This window comes from Felis catus, chromosome D3, assembly GCF_018350175.1.
Source record: "Felis catus isolate Fca126 chromosome D3, F.catus_Fca126_mat1.0, whole genome shotgun sequence".
Classification (NCBI taxonomy): domain Eukaryota; kingdom Metazoa; phylum Chordata; class Mammalia; order Carnivora; family Felidae; genus Felis; species Felis catus.
In genome coordinates, this window is record NC_058379.1 from 18,190,016 (window position 1) to 18,210,072 (window position 20,057).

General features: G+C 50.1%; 1 protein-coding gene across 7 annotated transcripts in view; it reads left to right on the plus strand.

Annotated features, from left to right (window-relative positions):
- The window catches only part of ACACB (acetyl-CoA carboxylase beta), a 110,226-nt gene that overhangs the window by 29,105 nt on the left and 61,064 nt on the right, over positions 1-20,057 (plus strand). For all 7 annotated transcript variants that reach the window (XM_019814654.3, XM_006938651.5, XM_003994858.6 and 4 more), the window contains 11 exons: positions 581-713; positions 4,273-4,411; positions 7,485-7,594; positions 7,808-7,889; positions 9,148-9,246; positions 10,268-10,377; positions 10,474-10,584; positions 13,680-13,889; positions 14,198-14,368; positions 16,879-17,040; positions 18,402-18,565. In XM_019814654.3, coding sequence (XP_019670213.3) covers positions 581-713; positions 4,273-4,411; positions 7,485-7,594; positions 7,808-7,889; positions 9,148-9,246; positions 10,268-10,377; positions 10,474-10,584; positions 13,680-13,889; positions 14,198-14,368; positions 16,879-17,040; positions 18,402-18,565 — 1,491 coding nt within the window. The remainder of the gene's footprint in view (positions 1-580; positions 714-4,272; positions 4,412-7,484; positions 7,595-7,807; positions 7,890-9,147; positions 9,247-10,267; positions 10,378-10,473; positions 10,585-13,679; positions 13,890-14,197; positions 14,369-16,878; positions 17,041-18,401; positions 18,566-20,057) is intronic.

Consider the following 20,057-nt stretch of genomic DNA (forward strand, 5'->3'; position numbering starts at 1 on the left):
CGCCTCTCTAAATAAATAAATGAACTAAAAAAAAAAAGATATCACACAAGGTGGTACTCATGCATCGTTCAGGACTATGGAGAGATGGAAATGCCAGAGAAGTGCTTTCCTCTGGTGTGGGGTTCTGGAGGGGGAGGGCAAGGAACCACCACCTGGAAGTTACACACTTTTTTTTATTGTTTTCAGCCCCCCAATTTTTGATATGTGTGTGCAGAAAAGGGCAAGAAAGACAGATCTAAAGTGTTAGACTGTGTGGGCTTGCTCCCTGTTCACAAACCCCTCCCCATAAGCTTTTCAGTATTATTTGAGTTTCTAAGTGGGGAGCGTATGAAGTAAAAATTAACTGGAGATTAAAGATTTGAAATGTACAGCTTGGGGCACGCCAGGGATTCTGTACTGGGTTCTTGAGTCTCCTTGTGAAATGCTTCAAGGTCCCTGGTGGAGACTACAAAGCAAGAGGGGGTCTGATGGGCTCCCACTTCTCTGTTGATGTTGACTTCATGGGTGCTGGCCTCCCGACTCCCTTCCCCCGCATCCCAGGCTCCGTGGCTCATCGGGGTCTGTCCTGTTCCCTCTGCAGACCCAGCATGTCCGGACTCCACCTGGTGAAGAAGGGCCGAGAACTAAAGAAGGTGGACCTGCACAGAGACTTTACCGTGGCCTCCCCGGCTGAGTTTGTCACGCGCTTCGGGGGGGATCGGGTCATTGAGAAGGTACAGACGGGGTCCTGGCAGTCGGGGTGGGGTGGGGCCCCTCCTCCCAGCTGGAGGGGAGAGAACCTACTTCAGGCTCACATAACTCTGTAGAGAAAGGGCCAGGCCACCCTTCCGTGAGCACTCGCTGAGTGCCACGTGCTGGAACTCATCAGCTTTCTACCCTCTCAACGGCCGGAAGCAACAGGTGCCTCACCCCCATTTCACACAAACGGAGACTGAGGTCTGAAAAGACCCCACGGTGCTTTCAGGCAAGGGGCTGCTTTCTCGGTTACTGGGGGGCAGGCCTAAAAGCCCCGCCCTGCCCTTCTGAGGTGTAGAGCTCCTTCCGGGAGAGGAGGCCCATGTACTGAATAACGATAATGAAGGGAAACCGCTCCCTGTGGCCATTTAGAACGGCTATTCGCATCGTTTCCCGTTCCATCGGGTTAAGGCTCTGGGCTACAGACTGGTAATTCCTGTCGTATTCATGGAGAACAAAGATGCAGAGACTTGACATTGGTTGTCCAAAGTCCCGTGGCCAGAGAGGGCCGGAGTCGGGATTTGAACCCAGGTCAGTTTGACCAGAAGGCCTTGTTCTTTTCCACTGTTACTCCAGGGTGGTGGTGGGTAATTATAACAAGAGCAGCTACCGGCTTTTGAGGGCCTGCTCTGCCGGGCACCCTGGGAACTGCTTTACCTTATCTTACCTCATTTAACTATATACCCCCGCCACCCGCCGAGTCCTGTCGGGTGATATTATTTTGCAGAAGGGGAAACAGGCCCAGGGAAGGGAGGTGGCTTGCCTGGGTCTTACAGCTGGTCAGTGGCAGAGCTGGGATTTGGACTCTGGTCGTCAGAGTCCAGACCCCACGTCCTCTCTCCAGCGTCCTAAGTGCAGTATTGAGCGTTAGAGACTCATATGGGCTCCTGAGCCTGGCAGCCAATAGACTCTTCTGCCCTGGAGCCTCAGAGTTCGAAACTCTGGGGCGGGGATCCAGAAGCTACGCTTTTGTCACACTTTCCAAGGGGACTGTGTTGCAGCCGGCCCACCTGATGGTGGCTGGCACGCAGCCCTGGGGAGCCGAGAGGCTGGGTGGCCGCTGAAGGCCTCAGCCGGGAGCTGCCTCACTTTATGACTTTGGACTTGACCATGGCTTGCCCTTTCCCCTAGACTCCTTGTGGGAAAGCTGCACCTGTGGAGACTAGAACAGCCAGCCAGCCCACAGTGGCCTTCTCCCCTGGTGGAGCTCCCAGAATGTGCTGGGACAAATGGGGCCCAGGGAAACGGGCTGTCCTAGGCTCACCCAGAGCCCTTCCTTCTTGACCAAGCCTCCCTTTGATGATAAGACTGAGAGAACCGAAGGCCTGCCATTCTGTCATTGCTCTCCAGGGGGCAGTTTCGAAAGGAGGGAGCACTGAACCAGAGCCCAGAGCGCTGGGCTCCGTCTGCTGTGGCCACTCATAAGGATATGACACCTGGACTCAGTTTCCCTTTCTGTAAAATGGCAGCCATTGCATTCCCCATCTCTAATGAGACTTGTCCTCCCGAGCCTTAAAATTATGTTCTTGCTACGTCAGTCAGAGGTTCGAGGCCATATGCCTATTTCTTTTTAACAGGAAAACTAGACCTTGGTTTTATTTCTTATAGACCAAGCCAGGAGGCTGGCCAGTCTGAGATCCTTATGTGGGGGTCTGCCTAATGCCACACAGGAAGTTCAGGCACATTAGGAATGGAAACTGGGACCTTTTCTGTTGCTTTCAGTTGCTGAGGATGGCCGGCGTTGCTGCCTTTCCTCCTTACCAAGTCTGGGGCCTTTAACCTCCAGGACGCAGAGGCAGCCAAGGGGGCCATTTCAGAGCACAGGTCAGAGTGTGCAGGGCTCACGAGTCCCATGCCTGCTACGTACTGGCTGTATGACTTTGGGCAAGTGCCTCGACTCCTTTTTTAATATCTTTAATCCCAAATAGAGATAAGAATACAGCCACTGTCAAGGGCTGTTGTGAGGATGAAATGAAATAATGCTGGGGAAATATATGGTACTGTAGCTTGGTACATATAAGCATTCAGAAATGTTAAGAGATCGTGATGGTGCCAGTAGAGGATCAAAAATCATTCATTCTTCCCAGCCTGTCCATCCTGCCCATCTTGTCCATCCATCCATCCATCCATCCACTCATCCATCCATCCACTTACCCATCCATCCATCCATCCATCCATCCATCACCCACTCACCCATCCACCCATCCATCCACTCATCCATCCATCCATCCATCCATCCATCCATCCATCCATCCACTTACCCATCTACCCATCCACCCATCTATCCATCCACTCATCCATCCATCCACTCATCCATCCATCCATCCATCCACTCATCTATCCATCCATCCACTCATCTATCCATCCATCCACTCATCCATCCATCCATCCATCCATCCATCCATCCATCCATCCACTCATCCACCCATCTATCCATCCACTCATCCATCCATCCACTCATCCATCCATCCATCCATCCATCCACCCACCCACCCACCCACCCATCCACTCATCCATCCATCTGTCCATCCATCCATCCACTCATCCATCCATCCATCCATCCATCCATCCATCCATCCATCCACTCTTTCATCCATCTACTCATCCATCCATCCACTTACTCATCCACCCATCCACCCATCTGTCCATCCACTCATCCATCCATCCATCCATCCATCCATCCATCCACTTATCCATCCATCCATCCATCCATCCATCCATCCATCCATCCATCCACTCATCTATCCATCCATCCACTCATCCATCCACTCATCCATCCATCCATCCATCCATCCACTCATCCACCCATCTATCCATCCACTCATCCATCCATCCACTCATCCATCCATCCATCCATCCATCCACCCACCCACCCACCCACCCATCCACTCATCCATCCATCTGTCCATCCATCCATCCATCCATCCATCCATCCATCTATCCATCCACTCTTTCATCCATCTACTCATCCATCCATCCACTTACTCATCCACCCATCCACCCATCTGTCCATCCACTCATCCATCCATCCATCCATCCATCCATCCATCCATCCATCCACTTATCCATCCATCCATCTATCCATCCATCCATCCACTCACTCATCCATCCATCCATCCATCCATCCATCCATCCATCCATCCACCCACTTACCCATCCACTCATCCATCCATCCACTCATCCATCCATCCATCCATCCATCCATCCATCCACCCACTCATCCATCCATCCATCCATCCATCCATCCATCCATCCATCCATCCATCCACTTACCCATCCACTCATCCATCCATCCACTCATCCATCCATCTGTCCATCCATCCAGTCCTCTACCTGACCAATCATCCATCCATCCCCCCATCATCTATTCATGCAGCCAGCAGATTTTGAGCACCTCTCTGCCAGGCTGTGTGCTCTAGAGATTCAAAGAGGTACGTCAGGAGGCTCTGCAGCTGTGAGATGGACACCGGGGTAGCATGCAGCTCCCAGCACAGGTAGGTGTGCAGCTCTGGCCCCTTCCCCATTTTCCCGGTCCAGGTGCTCATCGCCAACAACGGCATCGCCGCCGTGAAGTGCATGCGCTCCATCCGCAGGTGGGCCTATGAGATGTTCCGCAACGAGCGGGCCATCCGGTTTGTTGTCATGGTGACCCCAGAGGACCTGAAGGCCAATGCAGGTACCCGGGCCTTGACTCCTTCCCCCCCGCCACCCCCTGTCCTTACCTGCCCTCTCCTCCTCCATTTTACCTAGGCCATGTCCATCCTGGACCCCAGAGTCCCAGGGTACCTCTCCTGAGCTTGCATTATTTGCCTGTTCTTCATTTAATTAAAAATGCAGGGGCGCCTGGCTGGCTCAGTCAGTTAAGCGTCCGACTCTTGACTTCGGCTCAGGTCACGATCTCACGGTTTGTGAGATCGAGCCCCGCACCTGGCTCTGTGCTGACGGTGCGGAGCCTGCTTGGGATTCTCTCACTCCTTCTCTTTCTGCCCCGCTCACTCGCTCTCAAGTTCTTTCTCTCTCAAATAAACTTGAAAAAATGCAAACGGTCAATACTCAAAGTAGAAATCCTATCTTTGAGAAGTGCCCAGTGTTCCATCAGAGTGGTCTTTCTCACCCAGTGGGGTGGGGTGGTGGGGGGGGGGTTCTTTCTTGCAGATGTATGTATTGTGTTTCAACCATTCAGTTTTCTGTTCACTGTTTCTCTATGTCTGTTAGCATAGCTCATTCTGTAAATAACTGTCGGACAAGTTTGCTTTTTTCCCTGAACCATCACATCCCTCTACAGACTTTTTTCCACACAGTAGCCAGAGTGACCTCTTAGAAACCCAGCCTCAGGGCCTGTCAGCTCCTCCTCGAAGCTTCTGAGGCTGCGGGCCTGTCCCCTGCCCTCCCCCCGAACCTGGAGCAGAGGCCCTGGGCCCTGACCCCGCACTGATGCAGCCTTCTCTCTCTCTCTCTCTCTCTCTCTCTCTCTCTCTCTCTCTTTTAATGTTTATTTATTTATTTTGAGAGAGATGAGAGAATGAATAGGGGAGGAGCAGAGAAAGAGGGAGAGAGAGAATCTCAGGCAGACTCCACGTTGTCAGCACGGAGCCTGATGTGGGAGTCGAACTCATGAACCATGAGACCGTGACCTGAGCCGAGATCAAGAGTCAGACGCTTTACCGACTGAGCCACCCAGGTGCCTCAGGATGCAGCCTCCTTTTAACTCAGAGGACAGATTTGATTGTCAGCCCTATTTTATAGACAAGGCAGCGAGGCACGGGGACATAAGTCGTTCGTCCAGGGTCGTAGAGCCAGTATGTGGCATGGCAGGATTGGAACCCCAGGCTGTCTGAATCCACAGCCTTATTCCGTGGGGGCTCCCATCACACTCAGACTAAAATTCCACGTCCTCACTCAGGCCAGTTAAAGTGCCTCACAACGTGACTCTGCTGGCCTCCTGGCCCCATCTAGTGCCTCTCACGTTCCATCCCTGGGTCCCAGCCACAGTGGCCTCATTGGTTGCTGGGCTGGCTGAGCTCTTTCCTGTGCAAGAACTCTTGGAACATGCTGGATCTTTTGCTGATGACGCTCCCCCCCCCTACTTCCCCACCCCCGAAGCTTCTGGCACAACAGGCCTCCACCCCTCCCTGCCCTAGCCTTTGAGTCGTGTTCTCCCGTGTGACTTTTACAGAGAGCCCTGGCGTTGACCCTGTTCTGGCGCTATTGTGTTTGTTTTCTTGTTTATCTTCTCAGATAGTGGAGTAAAACCCAGGGACGGGAGGGAGCTTGTCTGACTCCTTACTTTGTAATCTGTGGTCCCTCCCCCGTGGCCAACGCTCGTGTGTTCCACCAACATGGGAGGCAGGCAGGCTGGAAGGAATCCACCACTCTTGGGTTTCTTTGCGAGCCTGCACATGAAGTTCCACACTGTTGCTTCTCAGGATCCACAAGAATCCCATGGGACAGGGGTACCAACCCTGGCCTTTGGCTTGAGTCTGGCTTTTCCAAAACACTGCCCGGTGAACATCCTCTTACATCATCCTTTGCCTTCGTTCATGAGTAGGGGTTTTTTAGGACGTATTCCTAGAAGTAGAGTTTCTGGCATAAAGGGCATGACTGTTTTGAAATCAAAACATCGCATTGTATTCAGCCTTAAAAAGGAAGGAAATCCAGTCACGTGGTACAGCGTCGGTGAACCGGAAGACATGATGCTAAGTGCAAGGAACCAGTCACAGAAAGACAAATAGGATCCCACATATATGAGGTCCCTAGAGTTGTCAGATTCGTAGAGACCGAGGGTAGATGGTGGTGGCCAGGGGCTGCGGGAGGGAACAAGGGGAGTAGTTGTTTCATGGGCAGGGTTTCAGATTTGCAAGATAGAAAAAGTTCTGGAGATCTGTTTCATAACAATGTGAATGTGCTAAATCCTCTGGAACTGGACGCTGGAAAAATGAATTCGATGACCCATTTTATGTTTTTTGTTTTTTACCGTGGTTAAAAAAACATCGTATTGTTGGGGCGTCTGGGTGGCTCAGTCAGTTAAGCATCCAACTCTCGGTTTCGGCTCAGGTTATGATCTCATGGTTTGCGAGTTCAAGCCCCACCCCACGCTGGGCTCTGTGCTAACAGAGCCTGCTTGGGATCCTCCCTCCCTCCCCCTCTCCCCGCCCCTCCCCTACTTGTGCTCACTCTATCTCTCTCTCAAAAAATAAATAAACAAAAATGTAAAAAAACCACATTGTATTGCTTAATGGCAAAACAGTATTAAGGTAAACTTTAAATAGGCATTAATAGGGGCTCCTGGGTGGCTCAGTTCATTGAGCATCAGACTCTTGATCTCTGCTCAGGTCATGATGTCAGGGTTCGTGAGATGGGGCCCTGAGTCGGGCTCTGTGCTGACGACGTCGAGCCTACTTGGGTCTCTCTCTCTCTCTCTCTCTCTCTCTCTCTCTCTCTCTCTCCCCCACACACACACACACAATAAATAAATAAACATTGAAAAAGGGAATTAATAGAACACGCCACCTCTTATCCCAACCGTCCCCAAGAAGCTTGCGTCCTTCTTTCTTTAGTCCCTTCCAGACCTTTTTCCTGATGCACATATATTTTCACATAGTGAAAGTCACGTCCGGTTTTCTTCAAGTGCCCACACGCGTTTGTCCCTTGCTGCCACAGAGTCTTGGTCATCCTCTCGGTGGCCATCCGTAGTCCTGCAGTGACCTTCAGCGTCTCGGTTTTTCTTTCCTTTTCTCATTTAATTGCAGAGTATATCAAGATGGCAGATCAGTACGTCCCTGTCCCAGGAGGGCCCAACAACAACAACTATGCCAACGTGGAGCTGGTTGTGGACATTGCCAAGAGGATCCCCGTGCAGGTAAGTCAGATGGGGTGCCCAGTCTGTCTACAGGGGGATGACGCTCTGAACTTCGGAGCAAAAACTCACTCCTGCAGGTTCAGAAGGGAGGGAGGAGCCAGATCGTCCGGGACCCTGAAATCCGGGGCTGATGTGACCCTGGGGAAGAGCTTTCTGTGCGTGACAGGAGGGGGATTCTCGAAGATCTTCACTCACACCTCTCTGTGTTTACAGGCGGTGTGGGCTGGCTGGGGCCATGCTTCCGAAAACCCCAAACTCCCGGAGCTCCTGTGCAAGCATGAGATTGCTTTCTTAGGTAGAGTACGTCTCCGTCAGATACGCGGGAATCGGGGCGTTCGCGGGATGGTCTGCTGGGTCAGGTTCTCTTTCCAGTGTAGCCCTGCAAGGTGGGGGTCACTTTACATTCCCACCTCACCCTTTCATTGTCACGAGGAAGCAGGACCGGCCGGTGGAGGGGAGGTTGGGCAGCCCAGGGACATAGGAGGCATTACCACGGGCACCGCCGCGGAATGATGCTGGAGCGAGCGGAACCCTCTGCTCATGCTCCTGCTGGTACCGAGATCCCAGCCACGTTCAGATTTCTGACTGGGTTCGGAGGTCACATTTCTGATAAGCCCACACCTTTCTTGGGCTGTTCTCAGGGCTTTGTAATGTCCTGGCATCTTAGGACCAGAGTCCCTCATCGCTATAGCTTTTTAGGTAAAACGATACTCTCTATGGCATCTGTTTGTTATAGGATATGTATTTGTAAACTCTGTGTGTGCAGTCATGCTGTTGGCCATCTTTGTGTGATTTGGGGGAATCATTGACCATCCACACTAAATCCCCGTGCTGCTGCTTATCTCTGGGCCTGCAACACACACTGTATGAAGCAACTCAGGGCAAATCAGCACCTGACATTCCACGGGTCTGCTTAGTGACCCAGGCCTGTTTATGTTTTCTCTATCTATTGTCTTTGGTTGGCCGTCACGTGGGACCCTCATTATCCCTTAGCTCCTCTGGAGGTTGATGAGCCAGCCCACCAAACTATAGCCCATAGGCCAAGTCCAGATCACTGCCTGCTTTTGTAAATAAAGATTTATTGAAACACGGCCCTCTCATTCATTTAGTTATTGCCTATGGCTGCTTTTGCCCAACATTGGCAAAGTTGAATATTCATGACAGAGACAGGCGGACCCGCAAAGCTCCAAATATTTTCCATCTGGATCATTATAGGAGAAGTTTGCTAACCTAGGGTCTAGTTTTCTGAGGTGCTAGCTTGGCCCTTTGGTCTAACTCTTTGGCTTCTTCCTGACGAGTGAATTTTGCGCATGCCACATACCTCAGGCTGTAACTCAGATCAGGTTTACATTCCACATGTACTAAAAATGGCAAACTTCATCCCCATCTGATGAAGTAGCAGACCGATAGATTTTTTTCCTTCCCCAACTTGTCGTTACATTCCTTGAGAGCTAGGACCTGAGTACTTGTCTTCGTGCATTTGGTTGGCACGGGGCTGCAAGGGGCCATTGACTAACTCGATTCTGCCTCGCCCTTTGTCCCTGATCCCTCAGGCCCTCCCAGTGAGGCCATGTGGGCCTTGGGAGATAAGATCGCCTCCACCATTGTGGCCCAGACGCTGCAGGTCCCAACACTGCCTTGGAGTGGAAGTGGTAAGTGACCTGAGCCTCACTCTGCGGGGAGCTCTGCCACCCTATCTGCCCAGAAGGGGTGATAGAAATATGCTTTTTTCTTTTTATCCTTATCATTTAAAAAATTTAAAATGATGAAACCAATGGTACAGTTTCATTGCAGACAGCTTAGAAAATCTAGAATTACAAAAAAGAAATAGAAATCATCCATAATCCTATGCCCCGATGTCAAACATCTGTTACAGCCAAAGAGCCTACCTTTCCGGCCTTTTTTTCCTAGGCATATCCTTTAAAAAGCCAGAGATCTTGTATTGACTACTCTGTGACTTATTTTTTTTCTCACTAATCCTTCTTTGTCAGTAAGTACACTTTACAACATTTAAAATATCTGCATTGGATTTTATCGTAGAGAGGTACTTACCATAATTAACAGTTCTCTACAGTTATATATTTAGGTTGTTTCCAGCTTATTTTGTTCCAATTTTTTGTTTTAAGAGCTAAAAGTAATGGAATCTTGATAGTTTTATAGCTAAATCTCGATGTAGTTTTTAATCATTTCCTTGGGATGAATTCCTAAGGAATCCTAGGATAGAATTTCTAGGATAAATTAAAAATGAACAGGAAAAAAAAATCTCAGGAGTTTCCTATTCAATCTGATTTTTTTCCTCAAAGACAGCGAATTTGGGATGGAAAGGGTCTTAGAAAACAGCGATTCACATATAAATGTCATCCGTGGGTAGAATTGGAATTTTTTTTCAGTTCAGGTTAATATGATTGTTCTTGGTAGACGCAGTCTGAATGAATTTCTTAAGTTTGATTTCCCTTTCGAGGTCAAGTCAGTCCTTAGGAAAATTAAAAGCCACTGTGCGAAGCTGAAGGACTGTGTGTATGTTGTTGGTCCGGAGGCCAGGTCTTGAGAGGCTTTGGTGAGGAAAGGCCCCGTGGTTTCCGTATTATGTATCTCCCCCAACCTCAGGAGGATTCAGCTTTTTTTTTTTCTTTTTCTTTTCTTTTCTTTTTTTTTTTTTTTGTGACTCTCCAGGTCTGATGATAGAGTGGGCGGAAGATAATCTGCAGGAGGGGAAAAGGATCAGTGTCCCAGAAGACATTTACAACCAGGGTTGTGTGAAAGATGTGGATGAGGGCCTAGAGGTAAACATGGGGCTGGGAGGTCAAGGTGCTGGAGGCTTCTCATCATCCTGGAAACAGTCTACCTTCTAAAGAGGTCTGTTTGTCCTTCGCCCCCAGGTGGCAGAGAAAATTGGTTTTCCCTTGATGATCAAAGCTTCTGAAGGCGGTGGAGGGAAAGGAATCCGGAAAGCAGAGAGTGCTGAGGACTTCCCAATCCTTTTCAGACAAGTGAGCTGTTCTTGCTGAGTGTTTGGGAATTGTGTGCATTTCGTTGTTGGCCGCCAGATTCTTTTCATTTGCGTTACCGTGTCAGAAATCAAGAGGACACGTGCGGGAGCTGGAATATTGCTCTGCTGTCTTCCGAAGCAAATGTGTACGTTTTTACGACGTCGCGGAAGTCCGTGGCTCGTGTTGATCCCCACACCATTAACTTAGATGTTCGATTCTGTGAATCCTCGTGACTTTAAATGATTTCAGAGAAGCAGGGCCAGAGTATCTATCGGCTTGTGACTATAGTTGTCCCTCGAAAGATGGGACATTGTGTATGTTTTGGTAGTCTTGGTGTTTTCAGTGTTTCTAGGTGATTGACTTTGGTTGTAGGAATGAACTGCGTATCTGCTTATTTGTAGCTGGGTTTTCACTTTGCCAACATTATGCCCTATTGCAGCTGCCCGTTGGCATTGTCTTAAAAAAGGTAGGCTGATGATCTTCCCATTCTTTTTAAAGACGTTTTTCGAAGATTTCTTTTTAAAAAATGTTTATTTATTTACTGTGTGTGTAAGAGAGGGAGGGGCGGAGAGAGTGGGAGAGAGAGGATCCGGAAGCAGGCTCCACGCTGTCAGCGCAGAGCCCGATGTGGGGCTCAGTCCCACAAACTGTGAGATCATGACCTGAACCGAGATCAAGAGTTGGACACCGAACCGAATGAGCCACCCAGGCCCCTCAACCTTTCCATTCTTAACACGACTATTTTAGTATTTCTAGGGTTTCTTCCAGAACTTGTTCCCATGCGTGTTTGAAAGAGTTGCATTCATTCTGCCCGGTGTTTTGTTCTACGTTAAAAAAAAATTCCAAGTTGTAGATCATGGACATTTTTCCCATGTTGTTCCAGTCTTGACGGTTATTTTGATGACGTGCCAAGAAGGACTTAGAGGGCGCGTGCGTTTACCAAAACGGGTCAATAAATTGCTTTCTAAAAAGGTTTACCAGATAAACAGCTGTGGGCAGTGTGTGAATGTTCTATAACGTAGTGGTTTCGCTCTCATGTGATTCCATTGGGCTGAACAGGTTTTTGGGGTATTTTGGGGGGAAGAAGTTCTATTTACAGGAAAGTTGTGAAGGTGGTAGAATTCCCATCTACCCTTCACCTGGTTTCCCGCCTTTATCTTCCGTCAGCCGTGCCACGTTTGCTATAACTAAGAGATCAACAGTGATACGTTTCTATTAGGTGAACTCCAGACTTGATTCAGAGCTCACCCATATTCCCCACTAATCTCTTCTTTCTGTGTCAGGATCCAGTCCTGGATCCTCTATTACATTTACGAGTCATATAGGTTCTAAAGCTTTTTCCCCCCTTTCTTTAAAATAGACGTGGGGCGCCTGGGTGGCTCAGTCGGTTGGGTGTCCGACTTCAGCTCAGGTCATGATCTCAGGGTCTGTGAGTTCGAGCCCCACTTGGGCTCACCGCTGTCGATGTAGGGCCTGCTTCGGATCCTCTGTCCTCCGCTCTCTGTCCACCCCCCCCCCCCACGCTCTCTCTCAAAAATAAATGAAAACATTAAGAAAAAAGTCTTTTAAAATAGGCATTGCTTCTTAGAGTGGTTTTTAATTCACAGCAAAACTGAGCGGGAAGTGTAGAGCTTCTGTATACGCCCTGTCCCCACACATGCCCAGACTCCCCCAAGCGTTTTTCTTTTGATTACGTGAGTGCAATATGAAACTGTTCTTATACAAACATCCAAACACTTTTGGGGTATATTAAATGTAAAAAAGGAAAATTCTCTTTTTTTTAATATTTTTTTAATGTTTATTTATTTTTGAGACACAGAGAGACAGAGTACGAACGGGGGAGGGGCAGAGAGAGAGGGAGACACAGAATCGGAAGCAGGCTCCAGGCTCCGAGCCATCAGCCCAGAGCCCGACGCGGGGCTCGAACTCACGGACCGCGAGATCGTGACCTGAGCTGAAGTCAGACGCTTAACCGACTGAGCCACCCAGGCGCCCCGTGGAAAATTCTCTTTTTATCACCACCTCTGAACTCCTCCCCCTTCTCAGATGTAACTAGTTAGCAGTTGGGTTGGTTCCAGCACTTCGACAGTATACACTTTTGAAAAAACATTTTTAAAAGATGTTTTAATTTTTAAAAGTAATCTCTACACCCAGTGTGGGGCTCGAACTTACAAACCCGAGACCAAGAGTCACGTGCTCTACCGACTGAGCCAGCCAGGTGCCCCTGTATCTACTTTTATATAGGCAGTCATACAGTTCTGTTTTATTATTTTTTGTATTATAAGTGGGGTCATCCCCTATATAGCTGCAGCTTGCTTTTTAAAAAAATTTCTTAGGGGTGCCTGGGCAGCTCAGTCAGTTAAACATCTGACTCTTGGTTTCAGCTCAGGTCACGATCTCCCGGGTTCATGAGATCAAGCCTCGTGTCGAGTTCTGCCCTGGCAGCACAGAGCCTTGCATGGGATCTCTCTCTCTCTCTCTCTCTCTCTCTCTCTCTCTCTCTCTCTCTACCCCTCCCCTGCTTGCTCTCTATCTTGCTCTCAAAAGAAATAAAAAATAAAATAAAATAAAACTTAAAAACTTTTCCTAGGCGTTGTTAAATGGGACCTCTGGTTTTTATATTGTCATTAAGAATTTCTGGACGATTGGCTTTAAGCCATCAAAAGAATGAAGTGAGAGAGTACTATTTAAGAAGGAGGAAAAGAAAGTTGCAGGGTAGCATGTTTCGGTCCTACTTTTATCCCAAGAACATTCTGTGTGCCGTGTGTGTTCCTGAGCGTGCCCCCGGCTCTCACCAGCACATTGACTTGACCAGTTAACTCTTAACCACAGTCACTCGAGCACATTAAACTCTAACGCGCACCTAAATCTTAACAGCACATTATCTTTAGGAGATGGGGTTGTGGGGAAATTCCCCTTGTTCCATTATAGACTTTTGACAATATTGGACTTAAAACATCAAGGAGAAGGGCATGTCTGTGAGAGAGGCAAAACAAAGCTAAGAGATCAGCAAAGTCGTGGACGTATCTTCAGAGAACTTCGCGCTCCGGCCCTGGTCCCCCGGGGAAGAGTGAGCCCCTCTGCTGTCCCCCCAGGTGCAGAGTGAGATCCCGGGCTCCCCGATCTTTCTCATGAAGCTGGCCCAGCACGCCCGGCACCTGGAGGTCCAGATCCTCGCCGACCAGTACGGGAACGCCGTGTCTCTGTTCGGGCGTGACTGCTCCATCCAGCGGCGGCATCAGAAGATCATCGAGGAGGCACCGGCCACCATCGCCACACCGGCTGTGTTCGAGTTCATGGAGCAGGTGAGCTCTGCAGAGCTGGGGGGGGGGGGGGGGGGTGGCGGTGGTGGTGGCGCGGGGCGGACAGCCGCGGGGAGAGCCGTCTCCACCCAGCCAGCAAAAGCGCCCTACGGTTCGCGTTGCCAGAGCGGGGTGGGTGCCCGTGAAGACACGGTCGGCGGGGTGAAAGCCATCGCAGGGAGTATGATCCCTGAGGTCCCAAAGAAGCTCCCGCACAGCAGGTCCTCAGCATTTGGTGCGGGGAACTTATAAGCCACCATTGAGACGGTCCAAGAAAACCACTGGAAACCCTTGTGTCCGTTTCTGTGCAGTGTGCCGTCCGCCTGGCCAAGACCGTGGGCTACGTGAGCGCGGGGACGGTGGAATACCTCTACAGCCAGGATGGCAGCTTCCACTTTCTGGAGCTGAATCCCCGCCTGCAGGTGGAGCACCCGTGCACGGAAATGATCGCCGACGTCAACCTGCCGGCCGCCCAGCTACAGGCGAGGAAATGGGCTCCAGGCCCTGGGGTTTCTTCCGCTTGGGGTGGGGGCCCTGTCCGGCTCATATCAGCCCTTCCTGACTCTGTCTTGACTGGCCGTCCCTGGGGAGTGACTGGTTTGTTGCAGGAGTAGCACTGAGAACCACACAGGCTGAGAAGCTTCTGAGAAGTGGCTCGTCCCCTTTGCCTGGCTATAGACCTCTTTGAGAAATGGGCAGAAGCCTGTTGAACTTCTCCCTGGGAAAAAACTATTTTATACAGTTCCAGGGCATTTGCGGACCCCCTGTACCCGTTCATAGTCCCTCCCAGAGAAGTGTGTCTCAACCTTTTTTTTTTTTTTTAACTTTTTTAAAAAGTTTATTTATTTTTGAGAGAGAGAGCACGAAAGGGCCAGAGAGAGAAGGAGAGGGAGAGGGAGAGAGAGAGAATCCCAAGCAGGCTCTGCACCATGAGCGTGGGGCCCATCGTGGGGCTCGAACTCACGAACCGCGAGATCATGATCTGAGCCAAAATCGGACGCTTAACTGACTGAGCCGCCCAGGTGCCCCTCAGCTTTTTTTTTTTTTCATTACAGCTCCCTTCAGGAGTCTTTTAGATACTTTTCCCCCTAATTCCTCCTCTTATGAAATTTTAACATCACAGATATACCTGTTTGTACTGTAGATACATCCACATCTTACGCATACAAAGAGTAAGATTATTTCATCCCCAGGAGCAAATATTTGCCCCCTTGGGAGGCAGTATCACCCCCGTCGAGAACTTGTGACCCACAGTTAGGAACTCCTGCACCAGTGGGAACTCAAATTTGTAAAATGTGTGTGTCTTTCCTTTCTTTCCTTGCTTCCTCCCTCCACCAGCATTTTTATTGTTTTTCTATCTTGTGGGGTTTTGTTTTTTGTGTTCTGGTTTTTTTAGTTTGGAAAATTTCAGGAATGTTGCAAGGATAGTGCAATTAACACCCACCCCCTACCCCTCAGTCCACCATTGTTAGTCTCTGCCAGGTTTGTGTTGTATTTGTGTGTCTGTTTAATTTTTTTTCAGCTTAACTTTTTTTTTTTAATGCTTTATTTACCTTTGAGAGAGAGAGAGAGAGAGAGAGACAGAATCCGAAGCAGGCTCCAGGCTCCGAGCTGTCAGCGCAGAGCCCGACGCGGGGCTCGAACCCACGAACTGTGAGATCGTGACCTGAGCTGAAGTTGGTTAAGCAACCAATTGACCCACCCAGGCGCCCCGCAGCCTATGTTTTTGAGTGATGTTTTGACTTGAACCTTCATGGCACTTTGCCTCTAAATCTTTGAGTCAAAGGAACTCCCAAGAATAAGATCATTCTAAAAAAGAGATCTTTCTGGCACAACACCACCATAAAATGACGCTTGGTAAAGCACTGATGTCACCACACGTCTATCTAAAGTTAAGAAGTATAAAATTAAAAAATTGATAAAATTTAGGGGCTCTTGAGTGGCTCAGCCAGGAGAGCATCGACTCTTGATCTCAGGGTCATGAGTTCAAGCCCCGCATTGGGCGTGGAGCCTACTTAACAACAAATTTATACAATCTAATACCATTAAGTTTCCCCTCTGTTCCAGTAATCTCTTTTTATGGCTATTTTTTTGCTTATTTTAAAAACCCAGGATCCATTCCCGGACCTCACATTCTGTTTCACCGCCACAACTTTTGAGTCTGTCCTCTGTCCTCAGACATACTTTTTTGTTCTGCATGTTGGTGTTTGAGAAGAGTTCAGGCAGAACGCCCCTCAGTGTGGATTTGTCTGATGGCTTCTTCCTGGTGGAAAAGTCCCGTAAGGGTTTTGGCAGCTTACCACCTAGGCGGGCGTTGGGCCCTTCTTAGTGCATCTCATCAGAAAGACCCAGGAGGTTAAATTTGTGTCTTATACTCATTCTGCAGGCTCAGGTTCCTCTGAGTCCTTTTAAAACCTTTAGCTCGGGGCCCCTGGGTGGCTCAGTCAGTTAAGCGGCTGACTTCAGCTCAGGGCGTGATCTCACGGTTCATGAGTTCCAGCCCCGGGTCAGGCTCTCTGCTGTCAGCACAGAGCCCACTTTGGATCCTCTGTCCCCTCCCTCTCCGTCACCCTCCCCCCACCCCTGCTGGCTCTTGCTCTCTCTCTCAAAACGGATAAATAAAAACTTTAAAAGTAGTAAAACCTTTAAGTCTGCAGCCGGCCACCGTCATATCTCCCCTTGCACGGATGGCACCCGGAGTCTGTAACTTTCATTTGACGCACGGGTGTTGTGGTGGCGTGAGGTGGTTTTACGAAAGTGGCTGCTTTTCCTCGGGGACGCTGTTTGTTCCCTGGGGGCGGAGTCACGCCTCTTGCCTGTTTCTTGCTTTGCTTCTCCCACCACCGCAGCCACAGTGTTGCACGCTCAGGACGTGCTCGGTATCCCTGAAATCGTTCACCGCGCCTCTTCCTCCGTGGCAGTGCACTCGGTGTTTGCGGGCCGGGGTTCCGGTGGGGCTGAGGCTCACGGGGGGTGGATCTCTTCCTTTCAGATCGCCATGGGGGTGCCGTTGCACCGGCTGAAGGATATCCGGCTTCTGTACGGAGAGTCGCCGTGGGGGGTGACACCCATTTCATTTGAAACTCCTTCCAACCCTCCGCTCGCCCGAGGCCATGTCATCGCGGCCAGAATCACCAGCGAGAACCCAGATGAGGCAAGTTGGGAGGTTCCCCACCCCGCGTCTGCCGTCTCCAGTCTCCCAGTGTGGGACACATCCCAGACGTTAGCCTTGGATGAGACGCCCAGGCTTCCCAGGGTACAGACAGGCGTGGGGAGGCGCACGGTTTGATCGGGGGTGAGCCCTTCATGCGTCTCATTGGTCACTTACATGACGGTTACCCCACCGGGCATTGTTGCCCTGCACTACAGCTCAACGGGTTGAGGTAGGGTTTTGTGCCTGGGACCTGCTGAGGCCGTGGCCGGGCCCCATTGTTGGACTCGAAAGGCCACATCCATTTTGGGGATGAGCAGCCAGGTTTAGAACCCGGGGCCTTGGTTTTCTGGCCCCACGTACTCTCTGCTACAACATAAATGGAGTCTGATCCCCCGTGAGGAGTTCCTTTGCGACTTGTTCTTCCGTGCGCCTTAAAAATCAGCCAGCTGGCCTCTGTCCCACTTGACGTAGTTGCTCACGGTTGATTGTCACGTAATCTCCATAATTTACCACAGCCTGACTGTTCCATGATTACGCTCAAGAAACTTGGGGTAAGAGGTTTGTCTCCCCCCACCCCCCTTTTAAATGAAAGGATTGTAAGGTGTGGTAGCTCTATTCATTTGGCATCTCGGGCTGCAAACGACCGACTCTGGTGGTGATTAAGGAAAATGGGAGGTTTTCAGGGGGATGATGCCTGGGAGGGCGGAGAACCAGGTGTGGAAACAGCTCAGGCACCTGAAACTCTCCAGCTCTCACCTCCAGGTACCTGTGCCCAAACGGATGCCTCCATTATGCGCGTCAGAAGCCCTGATCACAGCAAGCCAGGGTCCATGTCCCCTCCCCCCTTACCAAAATTATTTTCAGGGGGATGGGATGGGCCATCCCCTACCCCCCCCCCCCCCATAAGTGTATTCGGTGTGTGTTAGCGTTAGATTTCTTTATCTGCTGGAATTTTCATAATCCAGAGTTCAAAAGCTTTTTATTATTGACAATGTCAAGCTGATAAAATCAGAATGTATTTTCATTCCACTCCATCATGAGCAATGTTCACCCATATCGTATCTGTACCTCTTCCACGCGCACCCCCCCCCCGCCCCAGCCCATCCAACTGGGTTATTTATTTTTATAGTTTTTTTTAAAGTAGAGATTACCTGCGCGCACTGACCTTCGGACGTAGGTGCGCCCAAGGGTAGATACACCCACACCCGCAGTGGGAGATATCAATGTTCTGTTGATGACGCTAAGCTTTTGGTTGTGATGGGTGTTCTTGGGTTTTCCTAGGATTTAATTCTGATGCACATTTGGCCGGAGTGACGATTTTTTTTTTTTTCTCCATTTTGCTTTTTCTGCCCGGGCTCCAGGGGTTTAAGCCAAGCTCCGGAACGGTTCAGGAACTGAATTTCCGCAGCAACAAGAATGTGTGGGGTTATTTCAGCGTGGCTGCTACTGGCGGCTTACACGAATTTGCGGATTCCCAGTTCGGGCACTGCTTCTCCTGGGGAGAGAACCGGGAAGAGGCCATTTCGTCAGTATCTCCCTCCTTCCCTCCTCCTTTCCCTCCTTTCTTCGGGAAACTAAACGTTAGCCTGTGGCTTCAGATACAGCGGCACCAGGAGATAAAGGAGGCGAATCACCGAGCAGACCCTGTGTCAAATACCCTTTGCTAAAATCCAAGAGCGAAGTCTGCCCTCTTCCTGTGTCCGAGATCCGTAAAGGCCAGTGAGCTCACCAAGGGCATTTTGGTCTTGGGATCATTACAGGTCGCATATAAAAGGTGCCAAGTACTATAGCTTTAAAAAAAAAAAAAAACAAAGATGCGTGTGGGACTTCTTTAGATACAAACCTTTTAAGTAGGTCCTGGAGAAACGCCCCTTGACAAAGAGGCTCCCGAATCCCGAAATACCCACATCTTATCATTTCTCCTGCCTTGCCCCGAGCGCAGAGAGGTAAAAACCAGCTCACGTTGTGATTAAACCTTCTCGTGTGGATGAATAACTGTCCTTGAGAGTGAAAAGTCCCAAAGACATTGCAGTCATTCTGTCTCAAAGGCATTAAAATCAGGGTGCCGGGCTGGCTCAGTCGGCGTGGCATGTGACTCTTGATCTCAGTGTTGTTAAGTCCGAGCCCCACGTTGGGTGTAAAATTGAAGGGGGAGGAGGAGGGCCAGCCATCCCAGCCCATGCCGATGCAAACGGCCTGTGGCTTGCGTGTCCCATGCTGTGAATGACCAGTATCCATTTCAACAGAATTCAGAGGGAAGAATTTCAGCATTTCTTATGGCCGCCAGAGTCCGGTGCGGGGCGGGGGGGGGGGGGGGGGGGGGGGGGATCAAGGGTGCCAGTTCCCCCAGGACTGAGGCTTTCCTAGGATTTGGGATTTCTCACTGCTACAATTGGGCGTGTCCTGAGCAAATTGGAACAAGTGGGTCACCCTTGAGCCCAGTAGCTCGTCTCGTACATGCAGATTCCGGTGCCACAGCTGACCTTCCGTAGACTATTGACGCCCTCATTTGATCTTAGTGCATCTTGTGTATTTTCTCTCCCCCCCAAACTGGGCTTGTGATTTGCCCCTTTGCTCCACCTGCTGAATGCACACTGGGACACCAATGTCAGATATCAAAGCTCCCTCCCGGGAAGAGAATTGTTCTAATCCCACCTCTTTCTCTGGTGCCCAACACTCTCCCTGTGATTTCATAGGGAGTAGGGGTGTCAGCCCTTTGGACTAGAGCCCTGTTTGGGGGAAGGCCACCCCTCTGGGAGATGGGAGGTGGTGACCAACCAAGCACGGGTGGATGGGTGACCGCCACCCCCTCAGTGGAGGGACAGCGTTGGCCGTCCGTAGGCCCACCCCGTGCATACCCAGCAAAGCAGCTGCCCTGGGTGCTGGGGATTTGAATAGGGCTGGCCGGAGAGAGGCAGAGCTACTGGCCGTGGTTAATAATCATTACCATCACGGTAATTAATCCTGTTTGTAGCAGCCGACCTTTTTTATCGGTGACTGTGTGCTCTCTATGGATT